This window comes from Bombina bombina, chromosome 1 (genome assembly GCF_027579735.1).
Source record: "Bombina bombina isolate aBomBom1 chromosome 1, aBomBom1.pri, whole genome shotgun sequence".
In the NCBI taxonomy this organism is placed as follows: Eukaryota; Metazoa; Chordata; class Amphibia; order Anura; family Bombinatoridae; genus Bombina; species Bombina bombina.
In genome coordinates this window covers 193,119,142-193,137,172 of record NC_069499.1, presented here as the reverse complement: position 1 = coordinate 193,137,172, position 18,031 = coordinate 193,119,142, and the positions used below count along the sequence as shown (strand labels likewise).

Below are 18,031 nucleotides of genomic sequence, written 5' to 3'. Positions count from 1 at the left end.
TGAGGGTATAACAGATAAATTATCGTCAGCGCCTACTTGCTCATCCTCAGTATTTAAAACTGAGCAATCACGCTTTCTGGGAAATGCTGGCAGTTTGGATAAAAGATTTGCTATAGAATTATCCATTACTGCTGTTAATTGCTGCATAGTAACAAGCATTGGCGAGCTAGATGTACTAGGTATCGCCTGCGCGGGCAAAACTGGTGTTGACACAGAAGGAGAGGATGATTAACTATCCCCACTACCTTCATTTGAAGAATCATCTTGGGCAACCTTATTAAATGTGACAGTACTGTCCTTACTTTGTTTGGACGCCATGGCACAATTTGCACATACATTTAAAGGGGGAACCACCTTGGCCTCCATACACACAGAACATATGCTATCTGAAGGTACAGACATGTTAGGCAGAATTAGGCAGGCTATTAATGCAATAAAAACGATTTTACACAAAACTGTTACTGTCTCTTTAAATAATAAAAGGAACACACTTTATTTCTGAATGTTCAAAAAACTATGAAGGAAATATCCGATCTTTATAAAATGTACACCCCAGTGTCTTAATGCTTTGAAAGTATTGCACACCAAATATGAAGTTTCTAGACCCTTAAATAAGCAAACCGGAGCTAATTGTTCAATTAACCAGTTTAAACACACTACAGTCCCTGCCACAGACTTTGCTGCGGCTTTTACCTTCCTTAGGGGTTATTCACCACAGAAAACAGAATTTATGTTTACCTGATAAATTACTTTCTCCAACGGTGTGTCCGGTCCACGGCGTCATCCTTACTTGTGGGATATTCTCTTCCCTAACAGGAAATGGCAAAGAGCCCAGCAAAGCTGGTCACATGATCCCTCCTAGGCTCCGCCTACCCCAGTCATTCGACCGACGTTAAGGAGGAATATTTGCATAGGAGAAACCATATGTTACCGTGGTGACTGTAGTTAAAGAAAATAAATTATCAGACCTGATTAAAAAAACCAGGGCGGGCCGTGGACCGGACACACCGTTGGAGAAAGTAATTTATCAGGTAAACATAAATTCTGTTTTCTCCAACATAGGTATGTCCGGTCCACGGCGTCATCCTTACTTGTGGGAACCAATACCAAAGCTTTAGGACACGGATGAAGGGAGGGAGCAAATCAGGTCACCTAAATGGAAGGCACCACGGCTTGCAAAACCTTTCTCCCAAAAATAGCCTCAGAAGAAGCAAAAGTATCAAATTTGTAAAATTTAGAAAAAGTGTGCAGTGAAGACCAAGTCGCTGCCTTACATATCTGATCAACAGAAGCCTCGTTCTTGAAGGCCCATGTGGAAGCCACAGCCCTAGTGGAGTGAGCTGTGATTCTTTCAGGAGGCTGCCGTCCGGCAGTCTCATAAGCCAATCGGATAATGCTTTTAATCCAGAAGGAGAGAGAGGTAGAAGTTGCTTTTTGACCTCTCCGTTTACCAGAATAAACAACAAACAAAGACAAAGTTTGTCTGAAATCCTTAGTAGCTGCTAAGTAAAATTTGAGAGCACGAACTACATCCAAGTTGTGCAACAAACGTTCCTTCTTTGAAACTGGATTAGGACACAAAGAAGGCACAACTATCTCCTGGTTAATGTTTTTGTTAGAAACAACTTTTGGAAGAAAACCAGGTTTAGTACGCAAAACCACCTTATCTGCATGGAACACCAGATAAGGAGAAGAACACTGCAGAGCAGAAAATTCTGAAACTCTTCTAGCAGAAGAAATTGCAACCAAAAACAAAACTTTCCAAGATAATAACTTAATATCAACGGAATGTAAGGGTTCAAACGGAACCCCCTGAAGAACTGAAAGAACTAGGTTGAGACTCCAAGGAGGAGTCAAAATTTTGTAAACAGGCTTGATTCTAACCAGAGCCTGAACAAAGGCTAGAACATCTGGCACAGCTGCCAGCTTTTTGTGAAGTAACACAGACAAGGCAGAAATCTGTCCCATCAAGGAACTTGCAGATAATCCTTTTTCCAATCCTTCTCGAAGGAAGGATAGACTCTTAGGAATCTTAACCTTGTCCCAAGGGAATCCTGCAGATTCACACCAACAGATATACCAAATTATGTGGTAATTTTTCTGGTTACAGGCTTTCAGGCCTGAACAAGAGTATTAATAACAGAATCTGAGAACCCTCGCTTTGATAAGATCAAGCGTTCAATCTCCAAGCAGTCAGCTGGAGTGGGTCGAACGGACCTAGAACAAGAAGGTCTCTCAAAGGTAGCTTCCATGGTGGAACCGATGACATATTCACCAGATCTGCATACCAAGTCCTGCGTGGCCACGCAGGAGCTATCAAAATCACCGACGCCCTCTCCTGATTGATCCTGGCTACCAGCCTGGGGATGAGAGGAAACGGCGGGAACACATAAGCTAGTTTGAAGGTCCAAGGTGCTACTAGTGCATCCACTAGAGCCGCCTTGGGATCCCTGGATCTGTACCCGTAGTAAGGAACTCTGAAGTTCTGACGAGAGGCCATCAGATCCATGTCTGGAATGCCCCACGGTTGAGTGACTTGGGCAAAGATTTCCGGATGGAGTTCCCACTCCCCCGGATGCAATGTCTGACGACTCAGAAAATCCGCTTCCCAATTTTCCACTCCTGGGATGTGGATAGCAGACAGGTGGCAGGAGTGAGACTCCGCCCATAGAATGATTTTGGTCACTTCTTCCATCGCTAGGGAACTCCTTGTTCCCCCCTGATGGTTGATGTATGAACTTGGCCCTCGCTAGCTGAGGCCAAGCTTTGAGAGCATTGAATATCGCTCTCAGTTCCAGAATATTTATCGGTAGAAAAGATTCTACCCGAGACCAAAGACCCTGAGCTTTCAGGGATCCCCAGACCGCGCCCCAGCCCATCAGACTGGCGTCGGTCGTGACAATGACCCACTCTGGTCTGCGGAAGGTCATCCCTTGTGACAGGTTGTCCAGGGACAGCCACCAACGGAATGAGTCTCTGGTCCTCTGATTTACTTGTATCTTCGGAGACAAGTCTGAATAGTCCCCATTCCACTGACTGAGCATGAACAGTTGTAATGGTCTTAGATGAATGCGCACAAAAGGAACTATGTCCATTGCCGCTACCATCAAACCTATCACTTCCATGCACTGCGCTATGGAAGGAAGAGGAACGGAATGAAGTATCCGACAAGAGTCTAGAAGTTTTGTTTTTCTGGCTTCTGTCAGAAAAATCCTCATTTCTAAGGAGTCTATTATAGTTCCCAAGAAGGGAACCCTCGTTGACGGAGATAGAGAACTCTTTTCCACGTTCACTTTCCATCCGTGAGATCTGAGAAAGGCCAGGACAATGTCCGTGTGAGCCTTTACTTGAGGAAGGGACGACGCTCGAATCAGAATGTCGTCCAAGTAAGGTACTACAGCAATGCCCCTTGGTCTTAGCCGCCAGAAGGGACCCTAGTACCTATGAGAAAATCCTAGGAGCAGTGGCTAATCCGAAAGAAAATGCCACGAACTGGAAATGCTTGTCCAGGAATGCAAACCTTAGGAACCGATGATGTTCCTAGTGGATAGGAATATGTAGATACGCATCCTTGAAATCCACCTTGGTCATGAATTGACCTTCCTGGATGGAAGGAAGAAGTGTTCGAATGGTTTCCATCTTGAACGATGGAACCTTGAGAAACTTGTTCAAGATCTTGAGATCTAAGATTGGTCTGAACGTTCCCTCTTTTTTGGGAACTATGAACAGATTGGAGTAGAACCCCATCCCTTGTTCTCCTAATGGAACAGGATGAATCACTCCCATTTTTAGCAGGTCTTCTACCCAATGTAAGAATGCCTGTCTTCTTATGTGGTCTGAAGACAACTGAGACCTGTGGAACCTCCCCCTTGGAGGAAGCCCCTTGAACTCCAGAGAATAACCTTGGGAGACTATTTCTAGCGCCCAAGGATCCAGAACATCTCTTTCCCAAGCCTGAGCGAAGAGAGAGAGTCTGCCCCCCACCAGATCCGGTCCCGGATCGGGGGCCCGCATTTCATGCTGTCTTGGTAGCAGTGGCAGGTTTCCTGGCCTGCTTTCCTTTGCTCCAGCCTTGCATAGGTCTCCAGGCTGGATTGGCTTGAGAAGTATTACCTTCCTGCTTAGAGGACGTAGCCCTTGGGGCTGATCCGTTTCTGCGAAAGGGACGAAACTTAGGTTTATTTTTGGTCTTGAAAAGACCTATCCTGAGGAAGGGCGTGGCCCTTGCCCCCAGTGATATCAGAGATAATCTCTTTCAAGTCAGGGCCAAAGAGTGTTTTCCCCTTGAAAGGAATGTCAAGCAATTTGTTCTTGGAAGACGCATCCGCTGCCCAAGATTTTAACCAAAGCGCTCTGCGCCACAATAGCAAACCCAGAATTTTTTCGCCGCTAACCTAGCCAATTGCAAGGTGGCGTCTAGGGTGAAAGAATTAGCCAATTTAAGAGCACGAATTCTGTCCATAATCTCCTCATAAGAAGAAGAATTACTAATAATCGCCTTTCCTAGCTCATCAAACTAGAAACACGCGGCTGCAGTGACAGGGACAATGCATGCAATTGGTTGTAGAAGGGAACCTTGCTGAACAAACATCTTTAGCAGACCTTCTAATTTTTTATCCATAGGATCTTGGAAAGCACAACTATCTTCTATGGGTATAGTGGCGCGCTTGTGTAGAGTAGAAACCGCCCCCTCGACCTTGGGGACTGTCTGCCATCAGTCCTTTCTGGGGTCGACTATAGGAAAACAATTTTATAAATATGGGGGGAGGTACTAAAGGTATACCGGGCCTGTCCCATTCTTTACTAACAATGTACGCCACCCGCTTGGATATAGGAAAAGCTTCGGGGGGCCCCGGGGCCTCTAAGAACTTTTCCATTTTACATAGTGGTTCTGGAATGACCAGATAATCACAATCATCCAAATTGGATAACACCTCCTTAAGCAGAGCGCGGAGATGTTCCAACTTAAATTTAAAAGTAATCACATCAGGTTCAGCTTGTTGAGAAATGTTTCCTGAATCTGAAATTTCTCCCTCAGACTGGTGTAGGGGCCCTTCAGAAACCATATCATCAGCGTTCTCATGCTCTACAGAATTTTCTAAAACAGAGCAGTCGCGCTTTCGCTGATAAGTGGGCATATTGGCTAAAATGTTTTTGATAGAATTATCCATTACAGCCGTTAAATGTTGCATAGTAAGGAGTATTGGCGCACTAGATGTACTAGGGGCCTCCTGTATGGGCAAGACTGGTGTAGACGAAGGAGGGGATGATGCAGTACCATGCTTACTCCCCTCACTTGAGGAATCATCTTGGGCATCATTTTTACTAAAATTTTTTATGACATAAAATACATATAGTTAAATGAGAAGGAACCTTGGTTTCCCCACAGTCAGAACACAATCTATCTGGTAGTTCAGACATGTTAAACAGGCATAAACTTGATAACAAAGCACAAAAAACGTTTTAAAATAAAACCGTTACTGTCACTTTAAATTTTAAACTAAACACACTTTATTATTGCCATTGCGAAAAAGTATGAAGGAATTGTTCAAAATTCACCAAAATTTCACCACAGTGTCTTAAAGCCTTAAAAGTATTGCACACCAAATTTGGAAGCTTTAACCCTTAAAATAACGGAACCGGAGCCGTTTTTATATTTAACCCCTTTACAGTCCCTGGAATCTGCTTTGCTGAGACCCAACCAAGCCCAAAGGGGAATACGATACCAAATGATGCCTTCAGAAAGACTTTTCTATGTATCAGAGCTCCACACACATGCAGCTGCATGCCATGCTGTCCTCAAAAACAAGTGCGCCATACCGGCGCGAAAATGAGGCTCTGACTATGATTAGGGAAAGCCCCTAAAGAATAAGGTGTCTAAAACAGTGCCTGCCGATATAATCATATCAAAATACCCAGAATAAATGATTCCTCAAGGCTAAATATGTGTTAATAATGAATCGATTTAGCCCAGAAAAAGTCTACAGTCTTAATAAGCCCTTGTGAAGCCCTTATTTACTATCTTAATAAACATGGCTTACCGGATCCCATAGGGAAAATGACAGCTTCCAGCATTACATCGTCTTGTTAGAATGTGTCATACCTCAAGCAGTAAGAGACTGCACACTGTTCCCCCAACTGAAGTTAATTGCTCTCAACAGTCCTGTGTGGAACAGCCATGGATTTTAGTTACGGTGCTAAAATCATTTTCCTCATACAAACAGAAATCTTCATCTCTTTTCTGTTTCTGAGTAAATAGTACATACCAGCACTATTTTAAAATAACAAACTCTTGATTGAATAATAAAAACTACAGTTAAACACTAAAAAACTCTAAGCCATCTCCGTGGAGATGTTGCCTGTACAACGGCAAAGAGAATGACTGGGGTAGGCGGAGCCTAGGAGGGATCATGTGACCAGCTTTGCTGGGCTCTTTGCCATTTCCTGTTAGGGAAGAGAATATCCCACAAGTAAGGATGACGCCGTGGACCGGACACACCTATGTTGGAGAAATAAGCCTTCCGGAGTCTGTTTCTCAGCCACAGGACCCTCTCACATGAAGCTGCATTGACTGCCTTTGGAAGTAACTGCGCAACTGAGGCGCGAAAATGAGGCCTCCTCCCTCTGCATACCAGAGTGAAGGGGCCTTTCTGACTAGATTAGGCGTCTAAACCAATGCCAGGCATAATTAAAACGTTTCCAAAAGTGTTTCTAAGTTCATAAAACACTCCAAATGTCATAAGAATATGATATAAGCAAATCGATTTAGCCCACAATAGTGTCAACCAGTATAGAGCCCAATATATAAGCCTTTCATCTGTTACTGAGTCTAAGAAAATGGCTTACCGGTCCCATGAGGGAAAACTGACAGTCTTCTAGCATTACTATGTGTTGTTAGAAAAGAGACTGGTCATACCTGAAGCAGATAAGTCTGCAAACTGTTACCCCCAACTGAAGTTCTCTGGTTTCAACAGTCCTGCGTGGTAACAGCAATGGATTTTAGTTACTGGTGCTAAAATCATACTCCTCTTTTAACAGAACTCTTCATCACTTTCTGTTGTAGAGTAAATAGTACAAACCGGCACTATTTTAAAATAACAAACTCTTGATAGAAGAAATAAAACTACAACTAACACCACATACTCTTTACCATCCCCGTGGAGATGCTACTTGTTCAGAGCAGGCAAAGAGAATGACTGGGGGGCGGTGCCAGAGGGGGGACTATATGGACAGCTTTTGCTGTGTGCTCCCTTTGCCATTTCCTGTAGGGGAAGAGAATATTCCCACAAGTAAGGATGAAGCCGTGGACCGGACACACCAATGTAGGAGAAACTATACATTGTTACAAAAACACTCCCAGATGGGCTATATAAATCGATCATCTACAAAACATTTATCCAAAGAAAAATCTAGTGTACAATGTCCCTTTTATTGTCTTGTTAATGCAGGTTAATTTTGATAACTCAGTTCCGCTCTCCACCTAGATGTATAAACAATGCACCTTCAATCTGGACCTACAAATTAAAATAAGTATAATTCCCAGACTTGATTCTTACCTGCCACACTTTTTACATGGGAAACTGCCCTCTTGCTCTGAAGGTTTGTTTAAAACCTCAGGTTTCTTTGCTCCATCAGGAGGAAATTTCTTCCGTGGCCGTCTTCCCCTGGGCTTTGGTGTGTTGTCTGTCACCTTTGTTTCAGGCTCCTGTTTTTGTAGTAGAAGGATATTGTTCACCTAAAGAAATTCAAAGAACTCATTAGCACCAACAAAGTTCCTAGTGCTGTACTCTATAGTAAGATGGCTATATAAGAACAAATAAATCATGAAATACAAACAGAATTGAAAAGTTCCAACCATGCACAACTGTATTTATGAATCAATATGACACGTTTTACCTGTGTATTTTATATATTTTTTGCCCTGAAGGGTGACCCGATTTAGAAATGTATTTACCAACAGGTTGTAGAAACAATATAAATATTATATATTTTACCTTAAATGGACATTAAACACGAAGGGCTAGATTACAAGTGGCTCACAGATTTTTATGCAACGGTTTTCGCGCTGTTTAAATTGAGCTGATATTACCAGTTGAGCGCGATCTCCATTTACACTAGAATCATTACCATAATTTCAGAGCTATGGTTAACTGTTTTCCGAAAATAAAAAGTTGCACAAAACACATGAAAAAGTCATGACAAAGTACACTTACACTTATAATAACACTGTTAAAAAAATATTGCACACAAAAGTTATAAGGGCTCAAAAGATATGAGATCTCAGGTGTTAGCAGAAAACAACACAGCCAAAAGGCTTTAACGTACATATAAATATGTCTATATATGTGTACACGTATATGGAAAATAACGCAAAAAAGTTGCCGGGGTAAAATTCTAGGAGCCAATGGCTCCCTGGCTCCAGGATTTTTTGAGCCCTGGTTTAATGTCCCTTTAAAATGTATTTATATTGTTAAGATAATTAAAAATAAAGAAAACAACAAGTATCAAATAGAGCACTCATTTATAGCCATCAACAATCACTGAAACTAACCACTATTAGGGGAAGTGTGGTTCATCTAAAACTTAACTTTTAATATCCTATTAAAAATCTTGATTTTAAAAAAATAAAAATCTCAAGTGTGCACTCAAGTACCTGCCACTGATAGACTAGATGGTAGTTATAATTTGGTGAGCTCCTTACACTGCAATAACCGATATTGATAGTGTGAGCATGTGGATTTTTTGTCTCCGTTACTAGACTGCAATGGGACAACTTATACTGCATTGTTTCCACGCTGCACTCAGCATATAGCTACAGAATAAAAAAAAGATGTGATTTGCTGGTTAAATATACAGTTACTTGAGCACACACTGAGATCTTTTCAGGTTTTTAATATATTTTTAATGTGATATTAAAAGCAAAGTTCTAGCTGAACTACACTACACCCACTAATAGTGGTTAGTTGAGGTCATTATGGATGGTTATATGTTTGTGTTCTTTTGGATGCTTCTTGTTCTATTTCTTTATGATTATCTTTACAGTATAAGCGCACGTTAAAGATATACTAAACATATGTTAGGAGCATATTATTGAGGTTATTCCCACCTCCCTCTAGTAACTGAATTCCAGTCCTCTACTTCTTGTTTTCTTTCTTTATGATTATCTTTATATTATATGGCATCTGAGAAACCCCTATACAGTGAAGAATATTAAAAGACTTCTTGGAACTAGAGGTCAAGTCAGGTTATACAACAGTGTGACACATTATTTGACGTCTATTCTCCAGGGCACACAATGGGGTATATCATACTTCGAACAAAGAGCAAAATAGAACTGTGCAAATATTTTCCAGTGTGATCAATCAGCTTCAGGGGTCAGCAATAAATTCAAATTTTATTTCTCACCCTATGTCAGGGAATATTTTTAAACCGATATCACAATAAAAATCTAATATTTTACTTTTTTACATATTAATAGAGGTTTACTCAATAAAATGCAATTTAAAATGAAAAAGATAACAGTGAAAAAATATGTATCTTAACTTTTTAGATTAAAATGTAGTTGAAACAACCCTCTAGAAAGACAGAAAATGATGGGGTCGTTTGCAATAGATTTCTTTTTTCTGGTATAATTAAACATGTTAGAACTTGGTGTGAAATATTGTGTCACACATAGAAATTAGTACACACTATGAAATCCTTTTCACATATAGAAATTAGTGCACACTATGAAATCATTTTCACATATAGAAATTAGTGCATACTATGAAATCATTTTCACATACAGAAATTAGTGCACACTATGAAATAATTTTCACATACAGAAATCAGTGCACACAATGAAATCATTTTCTCATACAGAAATTAGTGCACACTATGAAATCATTTTCACGCATAGAAATTAGTGCACACTATGAAATCATTTTCACATACAGAAGTTAGTGCACACTATGAAATCATTTTCACGCATAGAAATTTGTGCACACTGTGAAATTATTTTCACATACAGAAGTTAGTGCACACTATGAAATCATTTTCACATAGAGAAATTAGTGCACACTATGAAATTATTTTCACATAGAGAAATTAATGCACACTATGAAATCATTTTCACGCATAGAAATTAGTGCACACTGTGAAATTATTTTCACATACAGAAGTTAGTGCACACTATGAAATCATTTTCACATACAGAAATTAGTGCACACTATGAAATCATTTTCACATACAGAAATTAGTGCACACTATGAAATTATTTTCACATACAGAAATCAGTGCACACTGTGAAATCATTTTTACATATACAAATTAGGGCACCCTGATATAATTTGCTAAATTAATAGATTTGTTTATGAGGCGACTTAAGTGGAGCTTACAGTGTCAGTGGCCTGTAGAGTCTGAGTAACCTTTGATGGGGGAGAAGCCTGTGTCATCTGCACCTTCTCCTCTTTCCTCTCCACTTCCTGTTTCGTTTGAATCTCCTGCTCCTCCTCTTCCTCCTTTACAGCAACATCCAAATCTGAAGTTTCCTCTCTCAATGCGTCTCTTCTGGGAGGGATAACTGGTACAAGGCGTTGAGAACTCTTAGAAACAGAATAGGGAAACGTAAGACAATAATATTTAAATTATTTTTCACATGAAAAAGCTGTTTAAAGGGACATTATACACTCATTTTTTCTTTGCATAAATGTTTTGTAGATCTATTTATATAGCCCATAAAGTTTTTTTTTTCTATAGTTTTGCTTATTTTAAAAAAAAAAACATTGCTTTGATTTTCAGACTCCTAACCAAGCCCCAAAGTTTTATGAGAATACCGTCAGATACCTACTCCAGCTTGCTCCTGTTTGTTTAAAGGGTCTTTTCATATGCAAAAGAAGGGGGAGTGTTTTATTTCTGACTTTCCAGCTACCTTTTCAACAGAGCTAAACTGAGAGCATCTCAGTAAGTTTTTAATCAGTTTTATACTGGGTTTTTATATCAGCATCTATGCATCTTATTCTTTATAGTAATGTCGATTCGATGCAGTTATATGAAAATTGGTGTATACTGTCCCTTTAAATTTGGTGTGAAAGTAACAGTTAGTACATGATTACATACAACGGAGTCCCAAACTCTAATGCTCACTTACTCATAGGGACAACTGAAATGATTCTAAAAGTAACAGAATACCCAAGTCAACTTATGTATCAGTCAAGCAATGTATTAGACTGATATGATTTCTGAAATGAATCAACCAGAATGGTACATTTTAACCCCTTGAGTGGCAATGACGGCTCTGAGCTGTCGCAAATTTTCCAAGTCAGCTAGCACTCACCCACCTAGAGGGCAATTTGGGGGCTCCCATCGACTCCCACCCCGCCGATCGGGGCTGTATAGTGACAGGCAGCCGGGCTTCCCGTTTTGTGCGGTGACGTCACAGCGCAACTTTATTTAAAATTTACAATGCACAATATAGGGAAAGGGTCAGGCATCTAAGCAGCTACAGACCCACCGTTGGAAAGGTAATCGCCTAACCTTTCCAACGGTATAAGTCTTGGGGATCTGGAATAATAATTGTTGTACTATTTTGATTTACACAAAATTATTGTATTGTTCTACATTCATAGTAACAAGAAATAAAAGTAAAAAAATAAAGTCACTGATACAATTTGTGTTTTCAGTGATCTATGTGGTATATGTAGAAGCTAATTATACATATTTCATATAAAGAAACCTGTTTATCAGTGAAGATAAATATAAATCAACTTTAATAGTGTCTTTCACACATTGTCTTTACAATACTTTCAAAAATATTATCAGAAAGATTTATCAGCTAAATCATGGTGAATTTTGTAGAAAAAAATATTACTTAAAATGTTCGACCCCATAGAGCATTTTTATGAAATGTAACAGATTAGAACATTTTCTTTCATAATTTTTATGTCCCTTTAGACATTTTTTGGTATATTTTTTTAATGATAAAGACTAAAAAAAAAAAAAAAAAATTCACTAAAAATAAAAACTATAATTGTGTATACCTTTATATCCACTTCTGAATCCTCTCTCGGAATTTTCTCATCCGTTTCAGCCTCCATATCTCCAAAAATTAAAATTCCATTCCGTCCAATTTTCACCTGCTTTTTGTAGGCATAGTAAAACTCCACACACTGAGCCACTGTTTTTGTCTTAATCTGGAACATTAAATAAAAGACAAGCTCAGTGAATGCTGGCGCTATGGAATTTGGAAGCGCTTTGCAGAGAAAAATGACGACAAAATATTTTTCTGCCGGTCTGAACCATCTCAGATGGACTAAAAAAGGAAATTTATGCTTACCTGATAAATTTATTTCTTTTACGATATGACGAGTCCACGGATTTCATCCTTACTTATGGGATTACACCTCCCGTTTAGCAGGAAGTGGCAAAGAGCACCACAGCAGAGCTGTATATATAGCTCCTCCCTTCCCTCCCACCCCAGTCATTTCACCGAAGTTAGGAAGAGAAAGGAAAAGCCAAAGGTGCAGAGGTGACTGAAGTTTAATTACCTGTCTTAGAAATGACAGGGTGGGCCGTGGACTCATCATATCGTAAAATAAATAAATTTATCAGGTAAGCCTAAATTTCCTTTTCTTTTACAAGATATGACGAGTCCACGGATTTCATCCTTACTTATGGGATACAATACCAAAGCTATAGGACACGGATGAAAGGGAGGGACAAGACAGGAACCTAAATGGAAGGCACCACTGCTTGAAGAACCTTTCTCCCAAAACCAGCCTCAGAAGAAGCAAAAGTATCAAATTTGGAAAATTTGGAAAATGTGTGAAGAGACGACCAAGTTGCAGCCTTGCAAATCTGTTCAACAGAAGCATCGTTTTTAAATGCCCATGAGGAAGCCACAGCCCTAGTAGAATGAGCCGTAATTCTTTCAGGAGGCTACTGTCCAGCAGTCTCATATGCCAGACGGATGATACTCTTCAGCCAAAAAGAAAGAGAGGTAGCCGTAGCTTTCTGGCCCCTACGCTTTCCAGAAAAAACAATGAATAATGAAGATGATTGACGGAATTCCTTAGTCGCCTGCAAGTAAAACTTCAGGGCACGGACCACGTCCAAATTATGTAACAGACGCTCCTTCTTAGAAGAAGGGTTAGGACACAAGGAAGGAACAATAATTTCCTGATTAATATTTTTGTTAGAAACAACCTTAGGAAGGAAACCAGGTTTGGTACGTAAAACCACCTTATCAGAATGGAAAATAAGATAAGGCGAATCACATTGTAACGCAGAAAGCTCGGAAACTATACGAGCAGAAGAAATAGCAACCAAAAATAAAACCTTCCAAGATAACAACTTAATATCTATAGAATGCATAGGTTAAAACAGAACCCCTTGAAGAACATTAAGAACTAAATTCAAACTCCAGGGTGGAGCAATTGGTCTAAACACAGGCTTGATTCTGGTCAAAGCCTGACAAAAAGACTGAACGTCTGGAACATCTGCCAAACGCTTGTGTAGTAAAATCGACAAAGCAGAAATTTGTCCCTTTAAGGAACTTGCCGATAACCCCTTCTCCAATCCTTCTTGGAGAAAAGATAAAATCCTGGGAATCCTAACTCTACTCCATGAGTAGCCCTTGGATTCGCACCAACAAAGATATTTATGCCATATCTTATGATAGATCTTTCTAGTGACAGGCTTACGTGCCTGAATCAAAGTATCAATGACCGAGTCAGAGAACCCCCGCTTAGATAAAATCAAGCGTTTAATCTCCAAGCAGTCAGCTGCAGAGAAACTAGATTCGGATGTTGGAAGGGTCCCTGACTGAGAAGGTCCTGCCTCAATGGAAGCTTCCACGGCGGCAGAGAGGACATCTCCACCAGATTGGCATACCAAGTCCTGCGAGGCCACTCAGGCGCAATTAAAATTACCGAAGCCCTCTCCTGTTTGATCAGTGCAATCACCCGGGGAAGGAGAGCAAACGGTGGAAACATATAAGCTAGGTTGAACGACCAAGGCACTGCCAAGGCATCTATCAGTTCGGCCTGAGGTTCCCTTGACCTGGATCCGTATCTTGGGAGCTTGGCATTCTGACGAGACGCCATCAGATCCAATTCCAGTCTGCCCCATCTGAGAATCAGAGTGGCAAAGACCTCCGGATGGAGTTCCCACTCCCCTGGATGAAATGTCTGTCTGCTTAAAAAGTCCGCTTCCCAGTTGTCCACTCCTGGGATGTAAATCGCTGACAGATAACAAGAGTGAGCCTCCGCCCATCTAATTATCTTGGATACTTCTGTCATCGATAAGGAACTCCTTGTTCCTCCCTGATGATTGATGTAAGCCACAGTCGTGATGTTGTCCGACTGAAAGCGGATGAATTTGGCCAAAGCCAACTGAGGCCACGCCTGATGCGCATTGAATATTGCTCTCAATTCCAGAATATTGATTGGAAGTAGAGACTATGACTGAGTCCACACACCCTGAGCCTTCAGGGAATTCCAGACTGCACCCCAACCTAGTAGACTGGCGTCCGTTGTCGCTATCACCCATGAGGGTCTGCAGAAGCACGTCCCTTGGGACAGATGATCCGGCGACAACCACCAAAGAAGAGAGTCTCTTGTCTCCTGATCCAGATCTATCTGAGGAGACAAATTTGCATCCATTCCACTGCCTGAGCATGCTCAGTTGTAGTGGTCTGAGATGAAAACGAGCAAACGGAATGATGTCCATTGCCGCCACCATCAATCCAATTACCTCCATGCACTGAGCCACTGATGGCCGGGGATTGGACTGAAGGGCTCGGCATGTATTCAGAATCTTTAACTTTCTGACCTCCGTCAAGAAAATCTTCATGGATATGGAATCTATTAGAGTTACCAAGAAGGGAACCCTTGTCTGTGGAATTAATTAACTCTTTTCTAGATTCACCTTCCACCCATGAGTCCTCAGAAAGGACAGAACCATGTCTGTATGAGACTTTGTCAGATGATAAGACGACGCCTGGATAAGAATATCGTCCAGATAAGGCGCCACTGCAATGCCCCGCGGCCTGAGAACCGCCAGAAGTGACCCTAGAACCTTTCATGAAGATCCTGGGTGCTGTGGCCAACCCGAAGGGAAGAGCCACAAATTGAAAATGTTTGTCCAGAAAGGCAAACCTTAGGAACTGATGATGATCCTTGTGGATATGAGTATGAAGTTATGCATCCTTCAAGTCCATGGTAGTCATATATTGACCCTCCTGGATCAATGGCAGAATTGTTTGAATAGTCTCCATCTTGAAGGACGGGACTCTGAGAAACTTGTTTAGACTCTTTAGATCTAAAATAGGTCGAAACGTGCCCTCTTTTTTTGGGGACACGAAAAGTTTCGAGTAAAACCCCTGCCCCTGTTCCAGTCTTGGAACGGGTCGAATTACTCCCATAGTAGAGAGGTCTTTTACACAACGTAAGAACACCTCTCTTTTTATCTGGTCTACCGACAATCGTGAAAGAAGAAACCTCCCCCTTGGGAGAGCATTTTTGAATTCCAGTTGATACCCTTGGGACACGATTTCCAGTGTCCAGGGGTCCTGAACATCTCTTACCCAAGCCTGGGCAAAGAGAGAAAGTCTGCCCCCTACTAGATCCGGTCCCGGATCAGGGGCCGCCCCTTCATGCTGTCTTGGTAGCAGCAGCGGACTTCTTGGGTTGTTTACCCTTGTTCCAAGCCTGGTTGGGTCTCCAGACGGACTTGGCCTGAGCAAAATTCCCTTCCTGCTTAGCGGAAGAAGAGGAAGAAGAGGGGACTCTTTTAAAGTTCCGAAAGGAACGAAAATTATTTTGTTTACCCCTCAGTTTAGCAGTTCTATCCTGAGGTAGGAGATGACCCTTACCTCCCGTAATGTCAGAAATTATTTCTTTCAAGTCAGGCCCAAATAGGGTTTTTCCCTTTGAAAGGAATAGCCAAAAGCTTTGACTTAGATTACAGATCAGCAGACCAAGATTTTAACCATAACGCTCTACGCGCTAAATTGGCAAATCCGGCATTCTTAGCTGCCAATTTGGCAATCTGAAAGGCGGCATCTGTAATAAAAGAATTAGCCAGCTTAAGAGTCTTAATTCTATCCAAAATATCCTCTAAAGGAGTCTCAGTCTTAAGAGACTCTTCTAAGGCATCAAACCAGAAGGCCGCCGCAGTGGTAACTGGTACAATGCAGGCCGTCGGCTGAAAAAGGAAACCCTGATGAATAAATAACTTTTTTAGAAGACCCTCCAATTTCTTATCCATAGGGTCTTTGAAAGCACAACTGTCCTCAATAGGAATAGTTGTACGCTTAGCCAGGGTAGATATAGCTCCCTCCACCTTAGGGACTGTTTGCCAAGAGTCCCGAACAGTGTCAGATATGGGATACATTTTCTTAAAATTAGGAGAAGGTGAGAACGGGATACCCGGTCTGTCCCATTCCCGCGTAATAATTTCCGAGATTCTCTTAGGAACCAGAAAAATATCAGAGTAAGCAGGCACCTCTAAGAATTTGTCCATCTTACACAATTTCTCTGGTGGTAACACGATAGAGTCACAGTCATCCAGAGTCGCTAAAACCTCCCAAAGTAACAGGCGGAGGTGTTCAAGCTTAAATCTAAAGGACATGACGGAAGTAGAAGAAAAGAGAGCGCAACCGCAACTCAAGGTAAAAGCTTTAATAAATTACTTAGCGCTATTGATACAAGTTGCACTTACAGGATCACAATAAAAGTAACGCCTTAGACCAAATACTCTGACAGCAACCCGGCTCCTTCACAGTTGATATCACTTCCGGCTGAGTTCCGTACTTGCATATAGGTTTAGTCAATTGGCAATAGTGATTTTGACGATAAGTCTTTGTAACACTTGAGCTTGTAGCAACAACTTGACTGTCTTTGTTTCTTGTCTGTAATAATGTCCTCCACGTCTACGTGTTTCGTCCGACTCATACGGACTTTTTCAAGACTCTGGACTCATGAGTCCAGAGTCTTGAAAAAGTCTGTATAAGTCGGAACTCAGCCGGAAGTGATATCAGCTGTGAAGGAGCCGGGTTGCTGTCAGAGTATTTGGTCTAAGGCGTTACTTTTATTGTGATCCTGTAAGTGCAACTTGTATCAATAGCGCTAAGTAATTTATTAAAGCTTTTACCTTGAGTTGCGGTTGCGCTCTCTTTTCTTCTACTTCCAGTATGTTCGTGACTGAACGCTCTTTTGCGTCCAGTGATTTGTGAAGCAGCACCGCACTTGAAAACGGAGACAGGAGAGAGTCGAATACCAGCAGTGTGCAACGGGCTATCGACAAATCGTTATACCATACTCCTTGAGACATTAAGGTGAAAAGAAATCATTATTTTATTTATAAAAAACGTATAGGTGTAATTTACACTATTGATGCCTATTAATATTACCATCATTATTATTATTTTACATATGATTTTTTTCTGTAACTAGAAATCTGCCATAAGCTCAATCTGATTTTTTATAAATTATTACTTGCACATAAACGTATTGTATCAGAAGTGCCGAGGACTTGTTGTAACTATTATTGTTTTATAGTCCTAGCAGTTTTGTCAGTTAGCGCAGTGTTAGGTTGAAAGTGTGGCTAAAGGACATGACGTCAGAGTCCGTCTGAGGTAACACACTTCCCGAATCGGAAAGCTGCCCCTTAAGACAGAAGATCCCTGACCCCCAAATCAGATCCCTGTGAGGGTATATCGGAAATAGCCAACAAAGCATCAGATGTCTCAGTATTCAAATTGACTTCTGTCCTGCTGCATTTGCCCTGTAACACTGGCAACTTAGATAAAACCTCTGTAAGGGTAGATGACATAACTGCAGCCATATCCTGCAGAGTAAATTAAGTAGACGCGGTTGAAGAACCCGGCGTCGCTTGGGTGGGCGTTAAAGGTTGTGACGCTTGGGGAGAAAGTAGCGGCATACCCTGATTCTCCTCAGACTGAGAATCATCCTTAGACACACTTTCCTTAAATAAAATCTGCTCTTTACAATGTAAGGCCCTTTCAGTACATGAGGGACAAAAAGTAAGAGGG

The 18,031-nt window shown here is 41.1% G+C and overlaps 1 protein-coding gene across 3 annotated transcripts in view; it reads right to left on the bottom strand.

The window, feature by feature from the left end:
• Nucleotides 1–18,031, bottom strand: part of MIDEAS (mitotic deacetylase associated SANT domain protein) — a 233,592-nt gene that overhangs the window by 18,943 nt on the left and 196,618 nt on the right. For all 3 annotated transcript variants that reach the window (XR_008400071.1, XR_008400072.1, XM_053697805.1), the window contains exons 10-12: nt 12,018–12,170; nt 10,377–10,583; nt 7,557–7,735 (exon numbers count right to left, since the gene is read on the bottom strand). Coding sequence is in view for 1 of the 3 variants with exons in the window: in XM_053697805.1 (XP_053553780.1) it covers nt 7,557–7,735; nt 10,377–10,583; nt 12,018–12,170 (539 nt within the window). In the remaining 2 variants the exon portion in view is untranslated. The remainder of the gene's footprint in view (nt 1–7,556; nt 7,736–10,376; nt 10,584–12,017; nt 12,171–18,031) is intronic.